Below are 27,197 nucleotides of genomic sequence, written 5' to 3' on the forward strand. Positions count from 1 at the left end.
GTTTATGTTGAACAAGCCGAGACTCAGTCCCACTGTTTCCTTCTACCACCACTCATTTATCTTTTTATTAATTACAATAAATAAAAAATACCTGCTCAGAACATTACTGTTATTGACCCCAAAACACAAGACAAAACAGACTGACATTACATCAAGAAATCAGGAAATTGTGAGACTATAATTTGCAGTAAACGCATAAAAAGCCTGGAAAACAAATCTTATGTCTTAATATGACGACATCACATCAGTGAACATGGCTCAAATGAATACATGAAGCCAACATAAATGGCATATTTGATCACATTTTACACATTATTCTCTCCTCCAGAGATTCATCAGGTCTTTGTTGTTCATCCTCCTTCATTGTTTTTGTGTCCGTGTTTCAGAAAATGTCCAGGAATTAGTGTTGTGCAGTGAAGAGATTAAAGGCAGATTAGAGAAAATTATTTTCATTCAGATTATTTAGTGAGTTCAGGAATAATAATAATAAAAAAACCCATTGATTTATTCAGCAATATTTCTGTTATTTAAATAATAATAATCAACAAAGTGCTTTATTCTCTAAAACCTTCAAGCGGACTGACTTGAAAGACGACCATATTTATATAAGTATTGTCTCAGGCCCAGTGGTACTCAGCGTGACTGCTAAAATGTTCTCAGTGTGGAACACTGGTGGACTTTTCCTTTATTCTAGCGAGCGACTGTTTCCGCAGGGAGTTCTGGCGTTGGTGTAAAGAAAGGACAAATCATGTTACATTACAAAACATGTTTACAGAAAATGAATGAATCCAGTGAACCACTTAAGTGATCTGAGCTCGGATGCAGCAGATCCTTCACTTGCATTATTTATGAGTCAGTTATTGAATTTTTTACTCTGTCTTTGCCGGTGTCTTTTATCTGAACCTCAAAGAAGTCAGGTAAGAAACCAAAAACAATCCTCGCAAAAACAAGCACGACCCCACAAATAACAGAAATGCGCTCAGGGGAATGAAACCGGTTCACATCCGCACACGTTTATGACTCACCTGAGCTCATGAGCAGCACCGCCTGCATCAGCGCCACCTCCGAGTCGTCCAAGTTAAACTGCGCCAGGCTCTTGCCCAGATCAAAGATGGCGTCCGACACCACGCCCAGCCCGCCGTTTTTCAGCTGCTCGCGTTTCACCGCCATCTCGCCGTTCAGCGTCAGCGTCTCGCTCTCGGGGTCGTAGCGCACGGCCGCACGCAGCGACATGATCTCCATGCAGCAACCCTTCAGCAAGATGATCTGGTCTTCACAAGGCAGCTGGGGAACAATGCGTGAGGTCGTTAGGGGGCGAAAAACAGGAAATAACACGAATACTTCAACCTAAAGGCGGGATGTGGTGGAGAGGCAGAACCATCTGTGTTTTCAAACATTGTTCTAGTTAAAATAATGACTGAAACTATCAGTGAAGCTGCACTGACCTGTAATTTCCTATTAACGGTAAACTAGAACAGTTTAACAGATGTTTGTAATATGTTAGTGTTGTGCTCTCAGCGTGTTTCTGCTGCCCCCGTGTGGCCAACAAATACAAGTTTATAGCTGCATTAGGAACAATCAGAGACTAGAACCCACTGACAGATGAAGTGATTACCGTTGATCATCTCGTTAGTGTGTTCTGCCGGGTTCTGGCATTCATGTGGATGTTGACAGAAACCATCCACCCAAACATTTCTTCCAGACTAAGCCTCTCCACAACGATCGTACTCTTCTGAAGCTTCTATACCAGGGGTCTCAAACTCGTGGCCCGGGGGCCTCAATTAGCCCGCGGAATGATATTTTGTGGCCCCCCACAAAGTTTAGTGTTAGTGTCACTTGTGGGCTACCGTAGCTCAGGCTCACAACAGCAACGCGAATTAGCAACGTTAGCCACTTGACACGTGATTTGGGAGTGTCACCGAGTGGAGGGAACATATATCCTGTCACCCAGTTTTTGTTTTGCTTTTTTCTCTCTGTGTGAAAAGCTCTTCTCCACCATGAACTTTAATAAGTCAAAGTACAGGTCCAAACCTACTGATGAGCATCTTCAAGCCACACTGAGGGTCTCAATTGTTTCCTCCCTCAAGCTAAATGTGGCTCAGCTGTCTAAGAGGAAGGAGGAGGTAGGAGATGTTCTGAAGAATATTCATGTTCAGATTGAGAAGATTGGATCAGTTGCACTTTTTTAAGAATACTTGATGCGGCCCAGCTTCACTCAGACTCTATCTCCAGCGGCCTCTGGGTAACTTGAGTTTGAGACCGCTGCTCTACACCGACAGTGTTTCTAATATTTTGCCCCCCAACTACCCAGACATGAGGGACAAGTGTAGCCGAGAACACCTCCACCCACCACCTACAGTGACCTCAATAATAAATGATCGACAACTTGAACACAAACTAAAAATGCATGAGCTTCGTCAAAGAATCATTTTTGTGAGAGCTGTTGTATTTGACTTCACAGGTGCAGCGACTAAAACGTGCATTTTTTTACAGTTAAATTTGTCCCTGAGTTATTTCTGCTGCACCAGTGAGTGCTGGCTGACTGATACGGAGGTTTAACTACGCAGGGACGGACTTTAAATGTGCAGCTGGTTATTTTTACCGACAGGATAATGCACAGTAAGATGTGGTGTCATCGTTTTTTTTTTTTTTTCTTTCTCTCCACCACCAACATAATTGTCTCGGAGCGTTTCCTTGCTAAGAAAGGGTTCTGCTCGTCTATTCACAACAAATCCCCTGCCACGTTTTATGTAACCGGGAAGCCCCTACAATATACATGACTGCACTCTGTTAGGCAGAACGCAGGCGAGAGCACGCACACTCGCTGGCGGATCATTTGCATGGAGAGCAGAGCGAAATCAGCGAGCAGTGAGTCATCACTTCATCCAGGGGGAGGACGGATAGAATACTATGTGGTGTAATCCCAGCTGACAGGCAGCGGGACAAAGGCTGCAGACCGAGGAAGTGCCCGCTCAATAAGGTTAACAAGCTCGTTAGCGGCGCAATATATTTACTGTCTGCATTTAAAGTCATCACAGTGGAAGCGCAGCGTTCATAGATGAGGAACTAAAGCTGCAAATAAAGATGATTCTTTTGGGTCTCATTCAAAATTTAAAGTGAACAGGATCAAAGTGGAGTTTTAATATTTAAAAAAAAGTTCCTATTGTAGTTTAATTGAATCCTCATGACCTGCCAAACTCTGCAGGTGTCCTGCGATATCCGGCACAGAGACATTAGCAGCAGTTCCTGACGTCCTGGAAGTTGCGAGCCTCCGCGGATCTTTTTCCCAGCGTATCTCACAGGTGCTCAGTCGATCTGAGGTGTGGGGAATCTGGAGGCCAAGAAAACACCTTGAACTCTTTGTCAATGTTTGCAAGTCCGGCAGGGCGCATTATCTGGCTGAAAGCGGCCATCGGGGAGCACGGTTGCCATGAAGGTGCGCACGTGGTCTGCAACAATGATTCGGTGGGTGCAGACCCAAGGTCTCCCCCACAGCTTCACATGTCTCGGGACGCACCTGTCCGTCCGCGTGATTCAAAAGAAAACGCGATTCATCAACCCGGGCCTTCTTCATCCATTGCTGCACGGTCCAGCTGTGACCCTTTTGTGCCCATTGTAGGGGTTTTTGTTGGCGAACGAGGGTCAGCACGGTGTTCTGACCAATCAGCAGCCCCGTGCACAGCCTTTCTGTCGCCGTTCTATCACAGCCAGGAAGGAGGTTTTCAGCTGTTTGTATGACAGTTTGCTTTCATGTAAAACGCAGAAATCTTCTTGGATTGTAGTGCAGAGTTAGTCACAGTGTTCCAAGTATGATGTGGAAAAGTTGAATGGAAGAGCTAACAGCTACCAGCGCTGACCCGGCTGCAGTGGGAGCATCGGCAGCCTCATGTTGTTCACAGAGTCATGGCTGAACAAACTCACTCCGGACTCGCTCGTAACTTTGGGCGGATTTCACCTGGTCAGAGCGAACCGGAGCTGGTGGGAGAGTGGTGAGAAGAAAGGCTGGGGACTCCTCATGTATGTGAATGAGAGATGGTGCAATGCTTGCACGTTAGCGTTAAAGGGCGGCGCTGCACGAAGGATGTTGAACTGCTGGCGGTTGATTTGCAGCCGTTTTACGAGGGACTTTTCACAGGTCCTGGTGATTACAGTTTACATCCTGTGAACTCATCCATAGTTCAGAGTCCCAGCTGCAAACATCACACCCTCAGTCTCTGATCGTCATCTCAGGAGACTTTAATCATGCATCGCTCTCTAATACTCTCCCCACATTCAGCCAGCATGTGGACGGCCCAACCAGAGACGGTGGGGCCTTGGACCTGCTGTGTTCGGACACCAGGATGCATATTACTTAGTTATTATTTTCTTGTACTTTCTATATTTTTGGATGCTGCTGCGGCGTGTAAATTTCTATTCTATTCTAAAATGAATTTGATGTAAAGACTCAACCGCCATCGAAGGATTACTGAAGTTCTTTAGGATTTGTTTTGAACAACCGTGTCAAAACCGGTTCGAACACTTACCTCTGAAAACATCGGCAATTTCTTGGCAAAGTCGACGACGCGGGTGATGGCGGGGGTCATGATCTTGGTGAACTCGCTGAAGGCTTCCAGGTCCACTTTGTCTCCGTCTGAAGTGGGCACCATCGGACCCTGGCCGATGTCATCCGGCTGGAAACGAGACACGACACAATGGAGCCATTCATCGCTTAAATGTCCGAAGGCATATTTGGCGAATAAAGACCCCCTAAAAAGTTTTTTTTTGAAAGCTCAGTGAGTTCATCTTTGAGTTTTTTAGTTTATACAATGAATTTTCTTGAATTACGCTTTTGTTCGAGGAAGTTAAAAGAAACTTGTGTTGCAGTGATGAGACACTTATAGGGGGAAAGGCCTGACATTTCAAAGACATGGCTTATTAACAGGCTTACAGACTCACATGGCAACAGCCTGGAACCAATTAAATACCAGCGGTCTATTAAAAGAAAGTACAGACGGAGGAGAGGGGTTCGGAGCAAATTAGGAAGAACATAGAAGTTTAACAGGGTATTGTAAAGATAATGAGAAGAGCCACATCGCAGAACAACAAGGGCAGATGCAGTCAATTTACGAGGGAAGCGGTGACAGCGGCAAACTGTCGGCGAGGACTTAAACACAGTTGGGTGAAAGTTAAGCCGAAGACACGTCGCCGCCTCTTTCAATCAGGGCGACGAGACCGAAGCGAGATGTTATCTGATTCGTTGGTAGCACGTTGCCAACAATGCTACGCGGCTAATTCCTATCCTGTTTTGATGAAATGGGAACGCGAGAGCCATAACGGACAGGAAACAGGTTTCGACCGTGATAGTGGAACTTTATGGATCGCTGGAGAGAAACTTGAAGGTCGCCAGCAGGATGTTATAAATCACGAAGACAAAAGGGAACAACAGTCAGATCTATAAAATCACGTGCAGACATTTACAAGCGTACATTTTGTTCACAACACTAGCTGGCTATTCTGGCGAAGACTTGACGTAGATCACGCTGCTGAGTCCTGAAGGGATTTTTTTTTCCAATGATGGAATTTTCAAAAGTTTGGTTTCGGCAGTAAAGCCAATCTCTCCATCACTCATTCAGAAAAATCTGCCCGGTTGTTCTCTTCTGTGCTCACCTTGGACTGCACTTTTCTACAGACCCTCAAAAAAAACCCACTATATTTAACCGTTAAACTCGCCTTCATGAAACGGTTGCCTGGTAACTATCGTTTGACCTTTCTGTCATGGTAACCGTCGGCTGGTTCTGACACACGCGTCGTCCCCGCGCGGCGCCGGGTCACGTGGGACGAACCCGGCTGCTGATGAAACCGAGAGATATCGAAATGTCTCCTTTTGAAAAAAAAAGAAAAGAAGAAGTCGGCTTCTTTTAAGTCGAGTCTGATTTGTGATGTGGAGACGACTTCCAGCACGCTGTGGGTGGAACGGTTTGGAGTAATGAGGAGCATAAAAGAACCAACGGATCCCAAACAGCAGCCTGCTCAGGTGCACGTTATTACGACGGAGTTAATTAGATTTTTTTTGGTTATGTTTTTGTGCTTTCCTGAATTAATTAGAAGCCGTAATCTGCATCTGCATCTCCCATCTGCAGGGGATTTATGAGGAGTTTAATCTGCACTGTCTTTTAAGTCGCTATCCTCCTTTTACTTTATATTTGCTTTTCATTAAAATGATGCTAAAGCGGCTACTAGCTATTCCTGTTTGTACCGACGGATGCCATCACTGGATCACTTTGCTAGAGGAGAAAACTTAGTAATGCTGGTTGGGAAAATTCTGGAGTTGTTCGGTGATTTCTAAGCTGATCTCTGATGTTTTTCTTGCAGCGCACATCTGTGGCAAATCGGGTGCAAAGGGTTTCAAAGCACCTTCATTTCCCCCAATGAGCTGCCACCGCTGCAGCGGTTCGCCACGTTAAATCTGAACAAGAGGGATAAAGGCCAGCATGATGTAAAACTCTGCAACCAATACTAAATAAACATCACTGAGCTGAGCATGTGGCTGCCGCTGTCACTATTGACTTTCATATGAAAGATTTCTATTCATCATCATGCATCGGCGCTCTGCCTGAAGTGCTCCCCGTGCTCTGAAAATCAAAAGCTCACCAGGAACTTGCGCTTCTGCTTCCAGCTGGAGCCCTGGGCGTTGGTGTGCCGGTGGGCTTCGGTCACCATCTTGATCAGGTCCCACTCCGCCGAGTCCGGCTCCGGCCGTACCTGTAGCGTTTTCACCATCTCCTCCCGCTTCCTCTTCTCCCGGTTCTCCTCGATCAGGCGCCGTTTGGCCACTCGCTTGCTGTCGTCCAACACCACTGGAAGGAAAGTTCGGATGAGTTGATACAGCGAGACCAGGACGGAGGTTAGACAAATATGATCTTTGGTCTCAGTTAAACAACGGATCATCAAAGTTATTCGACATTTAATTTAAAACCAGAAATATCAACGTCATGATTGGCAGTAAAGTCAGAAGATCGGATTCATTAAGACGGGACATTACTTCCTCTAACATGTTCCTTTACAGCAGAGGTTGACACAATTTCAATATAATAATCGTCAGCTCTAGGTTTGATTTTTTTAATGCCGATTTGAGTGACTGAATTAACCTTAAGGGACTTAGCTAATAGACATTCATGCCCTGCGTCTGGGTGACTCATTCTCTGAGTGCCTCACACGAGTACTTAGTGCAAATTCAACACGAATAATAATCGATCCTTTCCGGTGGCGACACACACTTGAATGATTTCCAGCGAATTTGTTCCAGATGCCGACAACAAAAGCAGAGAGTCACTGAGAAACAAACGATAACGCCATTACGTGGGGTTACGTAATGCTATAGAAATATGAGAGTTAATCAAATCTATGTCGAACTTTGACTTGTGGCGATTTATTATTTGACTAATAAGTTTCTTCTTGTTGAAAATGACACAAACAAAAGACAGCAAGATGTTTTGTTAGAGAGAAAATTCCACGTCCAAATTCTTTTATCTCCCTTGCAACAGGAAAAGCAACTTCTATATCATCCCAAGTGGTCCTGCTACTTCCTCTAGTAGCTGATGTTGTGGTTGTTCTAGTCCACTGAGAGTCATGGCGAAAACCAAAGAGCTTCGTGAGCTCCTGTCGTCCATCGCTGAGAGTAAACTTGTGCATTGTGGCTGCTTACAAGGAGCGGAAAGGTCACATCCAAGTATCCAAAGCTCAACGGGTGTCAAAGCCAAAAGTCACTCCTGCACTGGCAAGATCGGTGGTGCGATGAGCCAAGAAGGATCCAAAGATTACCACCAAGGCCGACTTGATTAACTCCAGTAATTCCGACACCGCTGACACTCCAAGACGCTGCACAGGAGTGTTCTTCATAGACGAAAGCCTTCGGTCATCAGCTTTGAGTTGTTTGCACACAAGGACGTGGCGATTGTTTGGTGAAAGAAAGAAGCACTCAGTCGTAAGAACGCCGTCCACATGGTCAAACGTGGTGACGCTCTGGAGGTGTCTTTCAGCTGATGACCTTGTCAAAGTAAACGGTATCATGAGAAAAGAGAACTGCATTCAGACCGTGGAGGAAAAGATCAGTCAGATGTGCAGAGAAACTTGTCTCTAGGCAGCGTTGGACCGTCCAGTAAGAGGGAACATACAGCCGAGTGGCCAAGAAATGGTCAACAGAAAATTATTTTAGCTTTTTTTGGAGTGAATCCCTTTGAGAAACTGAATACCAGAGTGACAGCGAGGAAACCTTCAACCTCAAAGACCTGGAGATCGTCACAAAGGGGAACGAAATCCCAGCAGAGACGAACAGAAAGACTGTTAGCAGTTTTAGGAACTGTCTTACTGTCTTCTATCAGTTATTAACGTCGTTTCCAGGGAGAAGAAAAACCAACTGGTCAAGTTAAAATTCCCTCTATTTCTAGACTCATCTGTGAAGCTAAACGCTGTTATTCTCATAACATCACAGAATAAAAACACAATTCTTACAGCGAACATCTCTAATTGGACTGTGTTGTATATGTTGGTCCTACTTGTTTGTGTGCTAACTAGACATAACCTCTGACCTTATGTTCCTCAGTGCTTCACAATGTGTTTCTCATTCACGCACATGCTCCCGGCAGAGCGGCCACGCGAGGCCCCGGCCCGCCGCCGGGAGCCACTCGGGCTTCAGCGTCTTGCCGAGGGACGCCTCGGCACGTGGAGAAGCCAAACTCACGATTCGTGGACGACCCGCTCTGCCACCTGAGCCACGGCCCAGACACATGTCCAAAGTTATCCGCTCCCCTGTTCATTCATCACCGCTTTTTAAGGACCACTGCTGCTACAGGAAATAATGAAAAACCTAAACGATGTGATTCGAGTTCAGTGTGCTGGAAGTGAAGGCCAGATGTTCTGAATTTCTGCTTTTCATCCAAATATCCTGAGGAAAGGAAGCCATTTCCTTTATTCACGGGAGCAGATGTACTGCTAAATTAACGTCATCCCCGACACAGAGTGGGATGATGCTGATGAGCATGTGTGTTGCTCATTTCTATAGTTAAAGACCCGAGAATATGCACATCATAAAAAAAGAAGTTAGATGTCAACTGTTGTTTTGTTTCGCTGAGAGGAGCCTCCAGTGCTGAGTTTTTATGCAGAAATAAAAGTTAATTTAAGCTGAAGGCAGCGATGATCAGGTCCTCATCGTACGATTGTCGGCTGTTGCACAACTCGGGGTAGGACTCTGATCTAGTGTGTTGAGTTTTGGGAAGATCAGAACAAGTACAGGCCAGTTACACAGCACGGCCCGTTTTATGGCGTTCTGGTGAAATTCTGTGGGTCGCCATTTCGATGCTGTCAGACTAATGCGGAGCGTTGGAATAACCTTTAATCACCAGGTCGTGTAGTTTGTGCTGGCCGAATATCAGGTGTGTACGACGTACCCCCTGGGAGAAGATAGATTCTGAAAATGGCTGAAAATTAGCGAAAACCGTCAAAACTGTCACTTTTTTTTTCAAAATGGCTGACTGCCTGTTGGGTTTAGGGCTTGGTGCTACATATGTCGATTGAATTTTGTAGCTCTAAGTGGGAGTCCGTTGAAATTTTGTAGGGGGCGCTGTTGAGCCAGACGCTGGTCAACTTTTTTTGCACAACTCGACCTGCTCCATATACCTACCAAATTTCATAGCTCTAGGCCGATTGTGCTTCTGACGGGACTTTGTTGAAATTTTCAAGGGGGCGCTGTGGAGCCACTTTGCCATTGACATGTCCTTTAAAATATCTAATTTTTTTGGCCAGTCCTGATGTGAGTGGTGATTTTGGTGAGTTTTTATGCATGTTTAGGTCCTCTAATTTGCATTTCTTTTTAGTGGAGAAGAAAAATAATAATAAATGCATGGATTTCAAGAAGTTTCTTGAACTGTTAGTGCTCGGACCCTAACAAGACCAAGAGTCTACAGTACATGGTAACGTTTGAGCCTGATGTTAAAACAGCCTTTGTGTTAACCATGTGTTAACATCAGATACTTAGCTGTAAACATAGTGTTGACTGTAGATATTAGCGAATAACTGATCTGACACTAGATAAAAAGTTTAAGGACCGCTAAAGCTATCGCAACAGCTCCTACAGGGAACATGAATACGTGCACTACACCACATGGCAGCATCCAGTAGTTGTCAAGACTCTCCTGGTTCACTAGCTGTCCATTGTGAGAGCACGCTGAAAAAAAAATCCAGCTTTTGTACATAATTCTGGAAACAAAGTGGCTCAGACTGATCCTGCACCACCGTTGGGGCTCGTGCAGAGGACAGCCCTGTGAATCCCTGCATACGTCTGGAGCACAGGCTGAATTCAGGAGATTTATAACATAGTTTGCCTTCTTTTTTTAGAAATGGATGGTTTTTGTGTCGCCTGTTGAGCTGGTAAGAGCGAGAACAGCGACCGCTTTTGTCCTCCCAGTTTTCTGAGGCGAAATGTTCGGTGGAAGCTGGTTTCAGCACCACGGGGCTCCACAGCACAGAAACCACAGCATCGCCTCTCCACTGGAGAAAGGACGGCGTCGGCTGTCGACTCTTTGCACCTCCCGGCCGATAAAACCGATTTTAACTAAGAGATGTCCACTTTCACACCTACAAGTCTGGAACGTCTCTCTTCGGCCCTCTGACAGAGAGGTTAACGTCAAGGCACTGCAAGTCCATGGATTTTGTGTCAAGGCTTCTGGAGCAGGACTGAAGGGAGGGATGTGTTTTCCCAAGAATGCTCGACTCCACCTTTAAAACCAAAAACTCCACGGTGGCGCGCTGCAGGAAAGGCATGAATTTCTTGGCAGTCCATCCTATTGTCTTGGAGATATTTCAGTCGGGACAAAAGCGGCGACCAACCGACTGACCGCTCTCTCAAAGCTAAAAATATTGTTTCTGTGGCAGCTTTAGCCTCGTGGTTCTCTATTTAAATTCGTGGTGGGAACGCAGGACTTTCTAACAACTTACGGTCCATGGCCATGCCCACAGAGATGCACTTCTTGAAGCGGCACAGCTGGCACTGGTTGCGGGTGATCTTGTCGATGATGCAACAGCCTTCATATTTACAGGAGTAGGATGGATGGAGGTTCTTCTGAATCGTCCTGCGGAAGAAACCCTAAAAAGAAAAAAAAAAGAAAATGAGGAAAAAAGGGAACACAGAGGGAACGGATGTTATAATAAAAAGATGGACCAAACAGAGCAAAAGAACATAAAATCAGCTAAAGGGGGATTTTTTTTCTTTTTTTTTTTTTGGATTGAAGGAAATGCATAACTCCATAACCACAAAATTGAATCCACCAATTAACTGTTCCTGTGTTCTAACCGGCATAAAATAACGCATTTAATGGGTCGCATCACATGGCAGCCTGATGATTGCATGGCAGAGCCTTCATTTCCAAGAATGTTCGACAACTGTTTGCGGTTTGGAATCACATTGCAGACGTTTCCTACAAAGGCCTGATTTTGAGCACGACAAGTTGCTATTTTGCAAATTCCTGCGGGATGCTAACCAGGAACAACTCCAGTCGTCCTCACAGAAGTCCATAACAACTTAAAAGCAGCCTCGGAACAATGAGGCGCTTGTGTTTTTGTGTATCGCTTAAGGGAAAACATATGTAATTTATGCTTCTCGCCACCGCTGCCAGCCCGTTTTCCCATGTGACAACGGCAGCGTGCTACGAGAATAGCTGCTGCCATGTTTAGAGGACGGACGGACAGGCTGTTCAGCGGGATGCCAGTCATTAGATAATAGATCAGCAGCTTTGCACCTGGCATCAAGGAACCAAACGGGTAAGTACCAAAAAGAAAAGTGGCGATCCATTTTACTTTATTTCCTGTGTGCACATAATCAATACAAACGTTGTTCAGACTGTGTCAGTGCTTCTTCATGTTCCTTCTGTCGTTGCCAACAATTCTGTCCAGCGCAAATTAGAAAGCTAATGTAATTTCCCTAACTTCTTGGCAGCTGTTTGCAGCGATGAGCTCATTTCCTGATTGGCAGCAGCAACTTCTATGATTCCTTTAGTGCCAAAAAACTGCAGTTCCTCAAATGTCCACTAGAGGCTGAGTCAATCCCCAAAGACCCACATGTTAAAACGTCCAACTAGACAGCAGAAATAAACGAGTTTACAGCCTGATGCAAAGAACAGTTTTGGTCTCTAGAGCTGATTTTTTCATTCATGAGAACTGTAGAGGGGCAGAATTTTGGTTTACATCATCTATTCAAATTGTATTAAGGCTGGGTTTGTTTTTTGGCATTACTCTGCAAAAAAAAAGTCCATGCGATCCTTGTAGGGTACTGTAGTTCAAATAGTCTAAAAGCTAACTTGAATTGTGCATTTCTTCTTGGCACCATTTTCAGGCTTTAGAAAATAAATCTATTTTTGCTAATCAGCCAGAGCAGGTGAGAGAGCACGAAGACGATATTCAACTTGGAAGATTCGGGTTTGAATCCCGTGTGACGCGAATAAACGCTTAATTTCTTAACGTCTAAAGCCGATGCCGCCACACTTTGCTTCAAAACTGCTCTGACGTACAGTCTCTGATGCTAAGCTAACTAGCTGCAGATGTGCAAGAGGCGTCCATCCTCTCATCTATTGCTCATCTTTCTGCCGAAATTGAAAACATATATTCCATAAAATGTCAGATTCTGATCAGCAATAAAAAGCTGTTTATACATATAAACATAAGAATACATAAACACTTGAACAGAAACTTGTGTTTTCAGTCAAACCCGTAGTTTGTTGACATGAGGACCAAATGTGTTTCAGTCTGAGGCTGACTCACATTTGTAATTACGGAGATTTAATTAAAAAATAAAAAAAGACGCCGCATATTTGTGGTCCGCTTCCAAAGATTTTCATTTTCAGTGGAAAGCACCCAGGGCCGAGTGCCAGGTGAGTGGGAGACTTTGTTGATCTTCATCTTTTCATAGGGTCTGTTGGCAATCAAAGAACATATAGAGCGATGCCAGCTTCTTCCCTTAAATAATGAAATCAGAACATTGGAATCCGTCACGCTGCTCAGTCACTTGAGGACAGCTCGGAACCGTCTGCAGGGCGGACTGACGAGTGACCGGAGAGCAACAGCCAGGCCTCTGTTTTTGAAATCACGCAGCTGCTTGTTGGCATGGTCGAAAAGTTACACACCAAATGATGCTCAACTCTACAGGGGCTGCTGGTAGCTTTTATCTGCTCCTAATTAGCAGCTTACATCAAGCATTGCCGTGTCAGCTGCAAACCTCATCAAGACGACGGGATGAATCCTGCAACTGCACAGCTCGTATTAATGAATGCAACACGGCAGATCTCCGCGCTGTCGCTCCATCACCAAGACTGCAAGGGGAATGTAATTAAAGGCCCCGAAATCTTTAGTCGGGATATCTGATTTAGCAAAAGGCCGATCATTACAAACTGACAAATTTCATTCTCGTGGATACAAAAGGGCTTTTGTGCGAATTAGTTCATCTAATCAGAACGAACAAATGAGCAGCGGCGGCACGTTAAACTCCACAAAACTTCAGCCGGGAAGACGCCGTTTTCACATCCTTTCTTGTTGATGCTGTGTTTTTTTTCTTTTACCCCCACTTTCAATTTAATCTTCTGACTGCGGCGGTTTGAAATCTGTCTAAAAATCATCCTGCTGCTGTCAGACTTTAAAACGGGCCGATGTCAGCTGTCATTTCGGCGCCGGATCAACTCCCTCCACCTCCTGTCAGAGCCATCAGAGCCTGTAATACCTGACAAACACACTCTTTAATGCACTCCTTGTACTATTTTTTTTCTCCTCTTGTATTTTTTTGAATTCGGGAAGCAGAAACCGCGGTTAGATCTCCCCGTGTATGTTTGTACTAGAGGCTCGCGCACGCCGCTTCAACGCGCCGACGAATCACAAGTTTGACGCGGCTGCCATCGCCGGCGCCCACGTCTGTCAGAGGCAATCTGAGTGAGTGACGGCTGCTCACCTTGCAACCCTCGCAGGTGATGCAGCGGTAGTGGTACCCGGTCGCCTTGTCTCCGCACACCACGCATGGCTCGTCCTTCTCCAGGTAGCTGGGGATGTACCCTGGAACAGAGACGCTAAGAGCTATAGGAGAGGAGGAGGAGGAGGAGGAGGAGGAGGTCGAAGAGGAAGACAGGGTGGCATGAGAGAAGGGTGAACCAGGAGTGCGATCGGAGGGGAGGGGGATGCCAAGGCGGTGAGGAGGGGGAGTTAAGATGGAAGACGGCAGTGAGGAGGAGGAGGAGGAGGAAGGTAGCGAAGGGGCTGAGCGTTATCACAGAGGTCTCGGTGAAGCACCTGTGCTCAGGGCTCCGGAGACTGTGGAACAGGATGGAACACAGAGACGACTGGCAGCCTGTTCTGCAAACACCTGATACCATGCAGGCTCAAGAGGTTTACGCTCATGAAATATGCTTTTTTCAAAATTCCAACTTTGTACTTCCCAACTCATTCCTCTGGAGAAGTTTCCCTTTACCCGACCCCGTCCCCCGGGTACAGCGGTACCTCAAAGTTTCTGCTTGAATATGACGTAAGATTTTCTCAGAAAGTCCAAAATGTAGATACACACCAACAGTTTGACAAATTCAATCACAGTTGTTCTGGTAGATTAATCGTAGCTACTGGAGTTCCTTGAAGATGTTCCACCTCTCATCCAAGAGGCTTCATCAGCTCTGACTGACTAGTTGGGAGTTCCAGATATCCTTAAGGAGCCATTAACACCTGAGTTTCAAATATTCAGTCCTAAGATCTCTCCCCAGGAAGAGGAAAAGCTAACTTTTCGTCTTGGCACCATTTTCAGGCTTTAGAAAATAAATCTATTTTTGCTAATCAGCCAGAGCAGGTGAGAGGGCACGAAGACGATATTTAACTTGGAAGATTCGGGTTTAAATCCTTTCTTAATGTATAAGTCGCCACACTTTGCTTCAAAACTGCTCTGATGCTAAGCTAACTAGCTGCTGGCTTCTGTATTTCCACAGATGTGCAAGTGGCGTCCATCCGCTCATCTATTGCTCATCTTTCTGCCGAAATTGAAAACATACATTGCATAAAATGTCAGATTCTGATCAGCAATAAAAAGCTGTTTATATATAAATATAAGAAAACATAAACACTTCTGACTAGTTGGGAGTTCCACATACTTATATCCTTTAGGAGTCATTAACACCTGAGTTTCAAATATTCAGTCCTAAGATCTCCCCCAGGAAGATGAAACCACATCCACACCTAGTCACAGAAGACCCTAACGAACCCCATTGTGGCAGGAGGAGCACTAACGAGTCACATAATGAGGGGGAGGAGCAACAAACCCCCAACTGAAACTCAGGTGTTAATGACTCCTTAAGGATATGTGGAACTCCCAACTAGTCAGTCAGAACTGATGAAGCCTCTTGGATGAAACGTCTTCAAGGAACTCCAGTAGCTACGATTCATCTACCAGAACAATCAAACTGAAGTTGAGTGGATTTGACACGACAAAAGTAGAGATAACTTAAGTTTGATTGGTTTTGTCTCAGGTAGACGATGGGAAAGTGAGGAAAAGTGATCAGTTTTTGCAAATAAAATATACTTAGTCATTTATTTATTGAGGAACATGTTAGACGCCTTGTTCAGCAACAGCTGGAACTAAAGTGTAACTGCTGATCATGCGGCCCATCAGGAGGAATCTGAGGCCATTTCTCTGTAAATAAAACCGCTCCAACTCTGTGATGTGGGCGGATTGCCTCACATGAACTCCGTGGTTCAGGTTCATCCGCAACATCTCTATTGGATCAAGGTCAGGACTTTCCCTCCGCTAATTAGAAAACAGCAGATTTCTTCTTCTAACCCTGACCTCCTCCTCCTCCTCCTCCTTCTTCTTCTTCTTCTATCCTCACACTGCCTGCAGGTGAAATCTCAGTCATAACTCACTGCTGCTTCATTTTCTGTCGTTCCAGATCTGTGACTTGAACAAATCAGTTGACATGTTTATGTTCTATTACACAAGATAAAAACTAAAACCAGTGTGTCTGCATGTGACTCCAGTGCAGTTGTTTCTGAGGGACGTACGAGGAGGAACATTTAGTTTGTTCTGCTTCTCAGAGCTCCCGGTTGTGTTTGGCTGTGATGAAACTAGAATATAACTCTGGACGACATCAGTGTCGGTTTCTTAAGGCAACAATGTGAAGCAGATCAGGACCGGACAGACTGCTGAAATGTTGATAAATAAAGTTTCCTTGAAGACACCAGAAACAAATCATTTATTTTTGCTGCTCACAGTTTGTAATATCGGATCATTTTCCTCAATAAATGAACAAATAAGTGAAACATTTTGGTCTCCTGTGGTTTATTTTGGTTCTGTTTTCCTGCTTTTGGGACTAAAACCTCTGAGCTGTCATGTCGTTGCAGAAGGACCGACAGTCATCTGAGCATGCTCGGAAAGGCCTCGTGTCCTCCGACGGACTAGACCACCTCAGAATTTTTTTTTTTTTGCAAAAAACACAAACATGCAATTCCACGCTTAAAGCCGTTTGCTGAAAAGCCTCAGTCAGCAGAGCCTCCGCCTCAGACACACAGCAGCAGAAGAAGAAGAAGAAGAAGCAGCCGCTCGCTATCACACATTCAAAGAGGTTTCTAGAAGGCAGAAGAGCTCGGAGCACTTCAGAGGATTTTCTGAGTGGATCTTCTTATTCCACTGAAGCACAGAAAAGGCGAATCCGTTCTGTCTGTACGACTTCATTTACTGACGGCTGCTGAAAGTGAATCTTTAATTCTTCACTGTTGCTCTACACGCAATACAGAAAAACGTCTTGTAATTTAAAAATGGTACGATCCAGAGTTAGTGTAGGTTGGTTCAGCATGGATGGATGCGTGTCAAAGACATATAGAGAAATAAAATACACGCTATTGCAAATATTTACTTATTTACTTTTTGCATTTACTCTTAAAATAACATTTGTTACTAAAAAAAAATAAAATTCTAATTGTCTTTTTCTTATTTATCCAGCCGAGCAAACAGATACGACAATGTGTATTTATTTAATTTATGTTAATTTATTCATTTTAAATCTTTTTCTATAATGGGGTAATATATATTATATTTTAGAGGTTTTTCCCGTGATATATATCTCATATCCACTCTCCATAGTTTAACCTAGTTTCTTAGTTCCTTCCTACTAAAATGTTCTTTCTTATTATTTATGCTTTGTTCTATTTGTTGGAAATTGCTTTTTGCCAATATTCTGACTTAACCGCTCCTGCAGAAATGAAATGTGCTTTCAAAACATCTACTATTGATTCAGCTCATAAAATAAAGAATGACCAACGGGGGCCAGATGTGGGTTAAATCCTCCTCTGAGCATAAACGTGATTTATCGATTTGAATTCACTGTGACGTAGGAAAGGGCAGCAGCTTCATGACAATGTTCTGTTTAAGGTTTTACTCTATAGCTTACTCTGAAGTTTAATTCTCACAACAAGGACCGTGACTTTATGATGTCTAATAAAGAGTTTATTCTGTTTATTCAGTTGTCTTGCCCACAACTGGGCTTCGGGAACGTTGAGGGAAACAAATGAAACAAAGCCACATGCTGTGTTTTGGTTCACAACAGCCAATTATAAATGGAGAGTGTTTCCCAAAGCGAAAAAGTTTGGCCCAACATCAAAATCGTATTGGTCTGGAACCCGTACAATACATTATTTAAATACAGGGACGAACAAAAGGAGTAATTTATGATGATATCTGCATCATTATCAGGCATTAGAGGCTTTAAAATGTGCTATCGGCCCCATTTACTAGCAGGTAACGCCTGCCAGACACTTAAAACTATCACATAAAAACATATATTTCACACTTAATACACGAGTAGTTTTCTTATTTTAGGTTGGTCATCATCATAAGACTAATATGTTAATTCCACTACCACTTCATGATGCCTCTCCTCCCCTAAACTTACTTTACTCACTTTAAGATGAAGATTTTAGACAATAGATTGAAGATTAAGCTGCTGGTTTTCATCCTTTTATGCTTTTTAAAAACAAAACCCCAATATGTAATCAGATTCCTGGATTTGTTAAACCTCTAAAATGGTTTAATTTAAATGTCTAAATGATCCAATATCTCAGGAAAATGTCCAGAAACTGGCAACACACTCCTGTTATTTATCTGCTGTCCTTCCTAATAAATGAAGCTGTATGTGAAGCAGATCAAACCGGCTCCACCTGCAGCAGCAACACGCTGAAGCTCCACCATTAATAATATAATCATAGTTAATATTACATCAGTCAGAGCGACCAAACCCAAAACTTTTCCTTTAATGCTGGAGCTACATTTGGCTGCCAATGAGTAAAACTTTTCACTTGTAATGGAGTACTTTTTACACTGCTGTATTGGTACTTTGAGCTGAATACTTGTGAGGACAGGGTTTGTTCTCATGATCAGGCACAATAAAATGACCAGTTTTCCTCTAGAAGTCACAATATTTACTACATTAATAGCGTCCGGTTGGAAACACTGCTCGATCCTTCAATTATATTTGAGCATTTTTCTAATAAGTGTGAAGGATTTGTCACAATCGAACACGTAAGCTGGTTAAAAATAAGTTTAAAATGACATTAGCAGTGAATTACAGTCGCGCTGAACCTTATTATCTCCGTCTACAGCTCCACCTTAAACTAATTTCACCTGGGTGAGCTAATTTGTGTTCAACAAAGCCACCGAGGGGTGAAATCTAAAATGATGATGAGGAGATTATTATATTAATGACAAAGAGGACAACACTCGAAGCCCGAAAGAGGCAGCTGGGGGAGCGACGAGCCGCACTGATCGCCGGCCAAATCCTGCAAGCAGCACATCAAAAGGCCGAGCGTCCTAAAAGAAACCTGCTTTGAATCGTGTTCGCTTGTTTGTTTGGAGGCGGCAGAAAACGGCGGCTGAGGCGGCGGTGACGGTAAAGCCCTTACCGGACATGCTCTTCACCGAGCACTGGCTGTTCTTCCTCTTCCTCTTCGGCACATCTGGCCACCTGAGAGGGGGAACAGGAAAGAGACGCGATGAGATTCAAGAAGACGACATCTTGATTAAAATGCATTTTTACTTTCATTAACATCTGTTTTTCCAAAATCTATAGATGCACTGATCATTTGTTTTTGGATCAGTTGGTAAAAACAGTTCAAAGATCTGAAAATCTGTAGGTGGAGCTTCTATGAGTAAAACATAAAGCTGCTCAATTTTTGATAAAACTTAATTATTCACTAACAAACTTTCTATTAATGCCCTTTTAAGAGCATTCATTACAACTGACATATATTTGACATTACTGCATTCCATTGGTTTACCATCTGTGAAACTTATCGCAGTTCTGCAATATTTAATTATGTTTGTTTTTGTCTATTTCAGACACCAAGTTGCATCAAAATCCCGCAGTCTTGACAACAGCTTTATATACCGTGACTGATGGTGCAAGAATCTGCTAACAAATGTTTATACGATCTGGAAAATGATGCATAAAAATGAGATTTGTGAAAGTGTAAAAAGGTTGGCTGTCTTTTTATACGACTTTTGCTACACTTCTGCCGTGAGAGATTTCTGTAATTTCAGGGTTTCTTTGAAGAAATAACGAATCTCTCGCGGCAGAAGTGGAGCCAAAAGTCAACTGTGAGGCTCACTTGACTGGTAACTGTTCATTCGTTTGTATTTCACTTAAACACTTTTCATCTATTAATATCTTTTTACACATCGACAAATCTCACTACAGACACACAACTCTAGTTTTGCTACAATAAAACCCCCATAAAAGTAAAACAAAACAGGCGGCCCTTTAAAAACGTAAAGTCCAGCTGATTTGTAGCACCGGATGTCAACAGACCAAAAACAAACGGATGCATCGGCCAACGCCTCCCCTCCTCCTCCACTTTCATTCACAACCAGAAAAAGGTTGTGCACGTGAGCGAAACCAGAAATAACCCGACCGTAACCGTGAGCCCACACCGGCCTTGTAAATACACTGAACGGCCGCAGTCGGCTCGGGTGTCTTCAGACACAACCGTGGAAGGAGAAGCCTCAAAACGGCAACAGGAACCGTCACACTGATCTTGTAAATAGTTGGACTTTTTGGACACCAGCTAGACCCTGAACTGACCTTCACCTTCTCCAGTTATGCAGGCCTCTCTCGGTCATAAATGTGGAGAGGGCCAATAGTTTCAAACGCAGGGACTCACTCAAACTGTGATTGGTTTAAAGTAATATAAACAAGCCAGAGCGTTTCTTTCCCCGCTAGCAGAACGATAACGAAGCGTACGACGGTCTGTCCATAGAGATTCTCTGACTTTTCCTCTTGTTTAATATTTTGCTAACTATTGGATGCACTGCTGTACAATTTATTACTCACTGTATATTTTATATTTACCGTCGTGACTTGATAATCCGACACTAAATGTAAAACCTTCTTTCATGTCGGATTGTCAAGACGGAGGTCGAGCTACAAGGAGGGCTTGATGCTGGAAGGCTCATTTGTTGTTAATATTTATTGTTCATAGTTGTTATAATAACTAGTGTATTGTTAGAACACTACACATCGCTGGATTTCACGCCTAACTGACCGGTGCGCTTGTGCACAGGCCCATCGGTTGATTGGTGGTACTAAGTCCGATAGGTATCTTTTGTGACTTCTGTCTGAACGTCCAGGTCGTGCTCATCCGACCTACATGTCATTGATACACGACAACCTAGGGCTGGTCCGAATAGCACTTTCTGGTCTCCAGACATTTGGGCCCAATTAATGACAAATATCCAAATATTCGGCGCGGTCAGGGCAGGCACTTCCACCTGTCGGATAGCGAGGTTTTCGGATTAAGGGTCGGATTATTGAGTCATGACTGTACTTCAGTCAAACAGTGGTTTAGTGCTAAATGCCATTGTTAGCACGCTAACATGCTAACACAGTCTACATAGTCGACATTAAACTTGGTAAAACACTGTTAGCACTGCTAGCATGCTAATATGAACCTCAAGTCAAGCCGCTGCAGCAGACAGCGAGCGTCTGACAACCGACAAACAGCGACAGTTTAAAAGTTTTCTACAGCAACACATAAGAAATTCAGAAGAGTTATCGTCTAAAACTACATCAGACTGCTTATGGACTCGCTGGCAGCATGTACGCACAGCTAAAGTTCACCTGGCTGCAGATAAGCTACCTGAGCCTGACCGCAGGGACGCTTTGTCCTTTTGTGTCGCCTCCTCTTTCTCTGCAGCCGTCTTTGTGAATTCGTTCTGGGTTTTTTTTTTTTACTTCGGCCCGAGCCCTAATATATATTCCTTATTTTCAGTCACATCCGCTTTTAAAGAACATATAGAGGCCATTTAAAGGTTAGCACACCTTGTGCTTTCAATATTTTTTTGGGGGGGTTATTCAGAAACTCAGTGACTCATACCGATGCCTCCCATGCATGGGCGAACACATGCACGCTCTGCACATAAAACACTGCGCACACACACACACACGCACACACACACACACTGCACACACACACATCCTCCAGGATATAGATAATTCCTTCCCTCATCTCTCCCCCCACCTCCTATCTCTTTCTATAATTCCCCATCCTTCCTCTTTTCTCTTTCTCGCAGGATGGAGTCTGCATTCGCTCCTGGCAGCAGATTTGGATTACCATCCTCTCTCCCTCCCTTCTTTTTCTGCCCATCCACTCCCCTCCCACCACCACCACCACCACCACCGTTTCCCCCCCTCTTCCACTCAATAAAATCTCTCCAAACCCCTCCCACTTCGCCTCCACTCGCAGCCAAACAGACGTTTCCTCAACTTTGCTCCTTTGCTTCGCAGTGATTTCAGTTTTTCCCTCTCCTCCACCCCGTCTCTCTCCTCCCTAAACTTCCATCGGCAGTATTAGGTAACACTACTGTCCTCTCTCTCTCTTTCTCTGGTAGTCAAATCCACATTTCTCTTTCACCCCCCACTGCAAAAAACAAAAACAACAACAACAACAACAACAACAACAATGCTCTGACGTCTTTTTTCTCGCTGCTCTTCACGGCCGGTCACACTTGTTAACTTTATTGCACGTGGTGGGAATGGGTTTCCTCTGGTTGAACCACCGATATAGAAAAACCCTGCATTCAAAAAAATCAGTTTGATGGAGCGTGTTGTTGGCAGGTTCATGTCCACTGTTTGCTTCTGCAACACGAAGGAAATCCCTCAGATGTGTAGCATAATGGTGGTGGACGGGTAAGAAAAGTGTCTGAAGGAGGATTAATTTCAATTTAGTGCAACTGAAATAATTCTTTGGCTCTAAACCTCGTGTCAGAACAACAACAAAAACACTATATCACAACTACAATGTGCAACTTAAAGCTATGTTGGTTCATTATTGACCACCAGGTGGCAGCAGAGCAAACTGAAATTTGTATTTCTTTAATCTTATGTTAAAAACCAGACATTTGAGGCCCGATTTCAACCATCTCCAGCAGACTTTATGCAGCGTAGCTAGCAAATTATTACAAGTTTAACTTCAGGAGTTGATCGAACCTGCTACGCCACTGCAGCTTTTGTTAAAGTTTACAGTTTAATCTAATTTTTACGTCTTTGTCCGGGTAGATTTAGCTCTGACAAAGTAGAGAATAGAAACTAGGAGTCACATGGCACGTTAGGGGTCGACTGGTATGTTTTTTTTTTAGTAATCAAGAAATCAGATAATAAAAATCACTATTAAAACTCTGAATAACAAACTCTGGTGCAACTTTGCTCATTTATGTTTTAGGAATGTTTCATTTAACGCCATTTTTTCAAAATGCTCCCTTCAGTGGTTTGATTGGCTGATGTGTAACCACTCAAAGCGGCTCCAGATAGAGAGGCATCAGCATCTGAGCCAAACATTTCTATATTAATTGAATTTATTCTGTTGCTTAGTGAAAAATAATGACACCAATAATAGGAGAGATGCTGAACATCTGATCTAATAATCAGTCGACCCCCCTTGTTGTAATTAAAGAGTATTAATTCAACTTCAGTTAACTTTTTGTACCGCTTTGGATGCTGCCATGATTACATAAAACCTCCAACGAATTGCTGCTGAAGTTCACCCTCTTGTGAACACGTGTCACTACGAGCTGAACAAACGCTGCCGTCACAGACACCAGTCGCGTCCGTCCGTCCGTCCGTCCTGAGGGCAGCAGCAGTCCGGAAGATGCTGTGATGTGGTTTTGACAACGGATTTACTTTAAAGCGAGCTCGGTTTATGGGACCCCTCACGTGCACAACGCTTCCTGCCACAATGAAAAAACATAACAACAACCAAAAAAAAAAAAGAAGGAACGCCGGCACGTTTCCATCAGCTGACTGCCGCGCTCCAGACCCTCCTCCTCCTCCTGCTGCTGCTGCTGCTGCTGCGCTCACACGGCACCATGTTTGCTTTATAAATCTCCATCAATAAAACATAATGCAGTTAGTAGGGGGGCTTCCTTCCTTAATCACTTTAGCGGAAAAAGAACGAAAAGAACTTCAGAAATCATGTGAACAATTAAAGGATTAAGATGTCGCAGGAGCTCCAGACTTCTGCGAGATGAAAGTAAGTTAATGTGACTGTCATTTGGAAATCCGATTTGTGAATTATTTCTATGAATTCAAGAGCAATGAACTCAAACACAGTCCATCCCCTTGTAGCGACTTCAACACACACACAGTCCAGACTTTATGATATGAACTAAGAAGACCTGCTCCCACTTCCAACAGACACAGACAAACACATTCAACTCCAACCTGTTGATGCAGTACGGCTGTAAGATATGCATGTTGCAGGATTTACTGAGGCGATTGCAACCCGGCAGCTCTTTCTGCTGTTTCCAGCTTCCCAAGGATTGGAGTGCACGTGTCCTGTGCGCAGTCTGGTTCAGATGAGCGGCGGTTTAAAAAAAAAACAAAACAAAAACAAGCTCGCAGTGACCAGAGCGCGCCGGTCGATCCCAGCCGAGTACAGTAAGAGCTGGAGCTATCAGCTGAGGTATCTGTGGCAATAGTAGCGCTCAGCCTCAGACTGGCTGCTGGGAGGGACGGCCAACCTCCCCTCCCGTCACCTCCTTCCTCCCTCCCTCTGGCTGCTCTGGTCCAGCCTCCCTCGCCTCCTCCCTCCTCGTCTGTCTGCATGTGTGGATCCTCCCCCCGGTGACACGCTCTCTGTTATCACAACACACCTCGTCATGCTACCTCGTACAACCCCTCCTGCTCTTTTTTATTCCATCTTCCTCTTCACCTATGATTCCTGTCACTTTACTCTCTCCTCGTGCCCTCTTTGTATTTTCTTACATTTCATTTTTTCTCCAGGGAGAACACTCTCCACATCTAAACTCATTTAGGCTTTAATGCTAACTCGATTGCGTAACACTAGTCTGATGTGGTGTTCCCAGTGCCGCTGAGTGAAGTCTTATGAGGACAGAGATGCTTGATAGCTCATCAATTGAATTAGACTGCTCTTTGATCTCTTTCTGCTCCGCGTGGAATCATCGCATGTTGTTGTGAAAGCCGCACTTACAGCTGGAAGTGAAACTACCTCGAGGGTTGCAGCCGAGTGACCGCTGACAGAACGGCTGCACGACAAGTCAGGACCGTAAACTCTCAAATAAGTGTCCCAGTGTTACCTGTACGCTCACATTTTTCTTCTCTGAAGGCTGAAATATGGCTTTCATTCACTAATTATTCCCAGTTGTTGTTTTTTTTCCAGTTGCAGTAAAGTTTTCTTCAGTGCAACACAACTTTTACTGCAGTTGTTTAACATTAAACATCAAGTGGGAGCGATTATGTCCTTTTAGCTGCTGGCAGGACGTTTGATAGTGACCCAAAAAAAAAAACCATAATAATTGTTTCTTGGTTACAAACACTAGCGGTAAGTGGGACAGAATTAGTGCTGCGTAATTATCCATTAACCCTTTGTGCCCCGACGGACGTGCTTTGGGTCTAAATTCACATCCCTGGTTTTGTCTTTTGCTGAGAGTTGCTCTCAAAGCATTTCTTTGCCCTGAGGTGCAGCACATTTATTTTTTATATATTTAATCATAGCTGCAACCTACACACAGCTGCGTAATTCGTTAATTTGTTCTTCAGCTGGGATAGACTCCAGCACCCCGCGACCCTTAGTGAGGATTGTATAGATGATGGATGGATGGATTACATGCCATTAATACTGTAACCAATGAGAATATCTTACCAAATAAAGGATGAAGGACATGCATGTCAGAAAATATAAAGTAGATTAGCTGTAGTACCTGGTTGCACCACCAGGTGGCACCTCTAACAACCCGAGGAGAAAGTCACTTGGGCTGTGTCCAAAATCATCCGCTCACTCCCTACTAACTATATAGAGACCACTATGTAGTGAACTATGAAGGGAGCACCTCGGCAAAGCAACATTTCGAGCTATTAATTACGTCGCCTGCTAGCTGCGATTTGTGCCGTAGTAGCATCCTGCAAACACATCAAATTCATAGTTTATTGCATAGCTAAGAAAATTTTAAATCTAACATAACATAAACGGGAAATTACTTAGAATTTAATGACAAGTTTTAGCACTCTCGTTAGCATTTCCTTACGCGCAATGCATGATGGTCCATATTGCTTGGTTAGTGAACCATTGGCTGTATGCTACATTTCATTTGATATATTGAGTGCACTATATAGGGTGGAACTTTTTTGACTTAACATTCGGACAGGACTACAAAATGGCGCTATGTGGGGTATAGTGGGTGATTTCGGACACAGCATTGGACTACAGGCAGTTCTGCGTTGACCATTGTGGAAGGTTAGCTAGCCAAGTGCCACCACGAGGAAGTCTCTTGTGAGGCCTAATGCCTACCGGCCAGAGCTGGAGTGCTCTTTAAAGAATCCCTGCAGGCTATTGGCTACTTGTCTGTTTCAGTAGAGTAGCCTGTATCACATGATGTAAGCTGTTGGAGTGACTTAAGTCTTGTGACTGCTTTGAAATCAGTTTTATTAAGACATGGAACAATGTCAACGTAATAAGGCTGCTCATTATCAGTTTAAAAAATGCTTAAAATTGGTTAATATCTATGTTAATATATATGCAATGTAACATTAATATTTTATCACGAGAAAGAGCAGAATCTAAGCTTGTTAAGTCTGCAAAGTAATATCTATTTTCAGGAATTTCTTATGAGACGGTTTCTCAGCTCTCTCGCCACCGCCACCATCAAAACGTCAAATGAGGGAATATCTTCTGGAAGGATGGCGCTCATGCCTCCAGACTCTTGGCGAATCAATGCCAAGGTGCACTGAAGCTGTTCCGGCGGCTGAACACCTTATTTAGACGCTTGATGTCGACTTTGCCTTTAATTTGTCATCCATCCGCAATTGGAAACACTTGAAACGTGGCGAGCCATTTGCGATGACTCACCCAGATGTGTCGATTAGGAGAGTGAGGCAGAAACAGACTGGAAAGCAACTTCTTCTTCCTCTTCCTATATCTTTAGGAGCTTCGGTAAGAAGCAACTGGCCGTGGCTAATGGGCCATTAGACATGGGAGCTGGGAGTGACTGTATACATCTGAGACTCCCCCATCAGTCGGCTAGAACTGAAGTGAAGAGGCCTCTTGGATGGGAGTTGAAACATCTTCAAGAACCTAAAAGAGAAGTCCAGTTGCTTTTTTACTGCCTCTCCTAGGATGACCTGGATGATTGAGAATCCACACAGAGATCTTCTCCTTGTCGTGATCCAACGAGCAGATTTGAACTTGTGTTTATGAATATGCTGCAGAAAATAAGATGTTTAAACATTTTACTTGTGCCTGCCCTGTACAAACAAAAAAATAACCCCAGCACTTGTTCAGGAATTATTTGGCTGTATCTCTGGATGTGCTCACCACTGATGGATGGACTTCCAGTGACGTCCAACTACTTCAGTCCAGAGTGGCAAATTAATAAGTCCAGTCCTGTATACGTGCCATATTTATGAACTGCACAAGCAACGCATCTGGCATACATGTGTATCTTCAAGTGATGTCAACCAGTTCAGCTGTTATGAATTACTCTTAAAGGTTAACTTGTACAGAATAGCACTGCATTTCCTCTGCAGAGTGTCCATAAAGTGGCACTCCACCCATTCTTGCACTTGCAATTCACTTTGCCTGTCGTGATGAGTGCAGCTACGCCTGGAATAACAACTGCGTCCTGTCGTCTGTGGCTCTGGAGGAGCTTG

The 27,197-nt window shown here is 44.0% G+C and overlaps 1 protein-coding gene across 3 annotated transcripts in view; it reads right to left on the reverse strand.

The window, feature by feature from the left end:
- LOC103358658 (thyroid hormone receptor alpha) overlaps positions 1-27,197 on the reverse strand; it is a 35,985-nt gene that overhangs the window by 2,487 nt on the left and 6,301 nt on the right. Inside the window, exons 1-7 of one of the 3 annotated variants that reach the window (XM_008283710.1) lie at positions 23,754-23,959; positions 18,943-19,004; positions 13,967-14,067; positions 10,972-11,119; positions 6,631-6,836; positions 4,524-4,670; positions 1,026-1,284 (exon numbers count right to left, since the gene is read on the reverse strand). In XM_008283710.1, coding sequence (XP_008281932.1) covers positions 1,026-1,284; positions 4,524-4,670; positions 6,631-6,836; positions 10,972-11,119; positions 13,967-14,067; positions 18,943-19,004; positions 23,754-23,785 — 955 coding nt within the window. In that variant the 5' untranslated portion in view covers positions 23,786-23,959. Of the gene's footprint in view, positions 1-1,025; positions 1,285-4,523; positions 4,671-6,630; positions 6,837-10,971; positions 11,120-13,966; positions 14,089-18,942; positions 19,005-23,753; positions 23,960-27,197 lie in introns of those variants that run through there. The other 2 variants (XM_008283709.1, XM_008283708.1) reach the window with 2 other exon arrangements.

This window comes from Stegastes partitus, unplaced genomic scaffold, assembly GCF_000690725.1.
Source record: "Stegastes partitus isolate 25-593 unplaced genomic scaffold, Stegastes_partitus-1.0.2 Scaffold324, whole genome shotgun sequence".
Taxonomy (NCBI): domain Eukaryota; kingdom Metazoa; phylum Chordata; class Actinopteri; family Pomacentridae; genus Stegastes; species Stegastes partitus.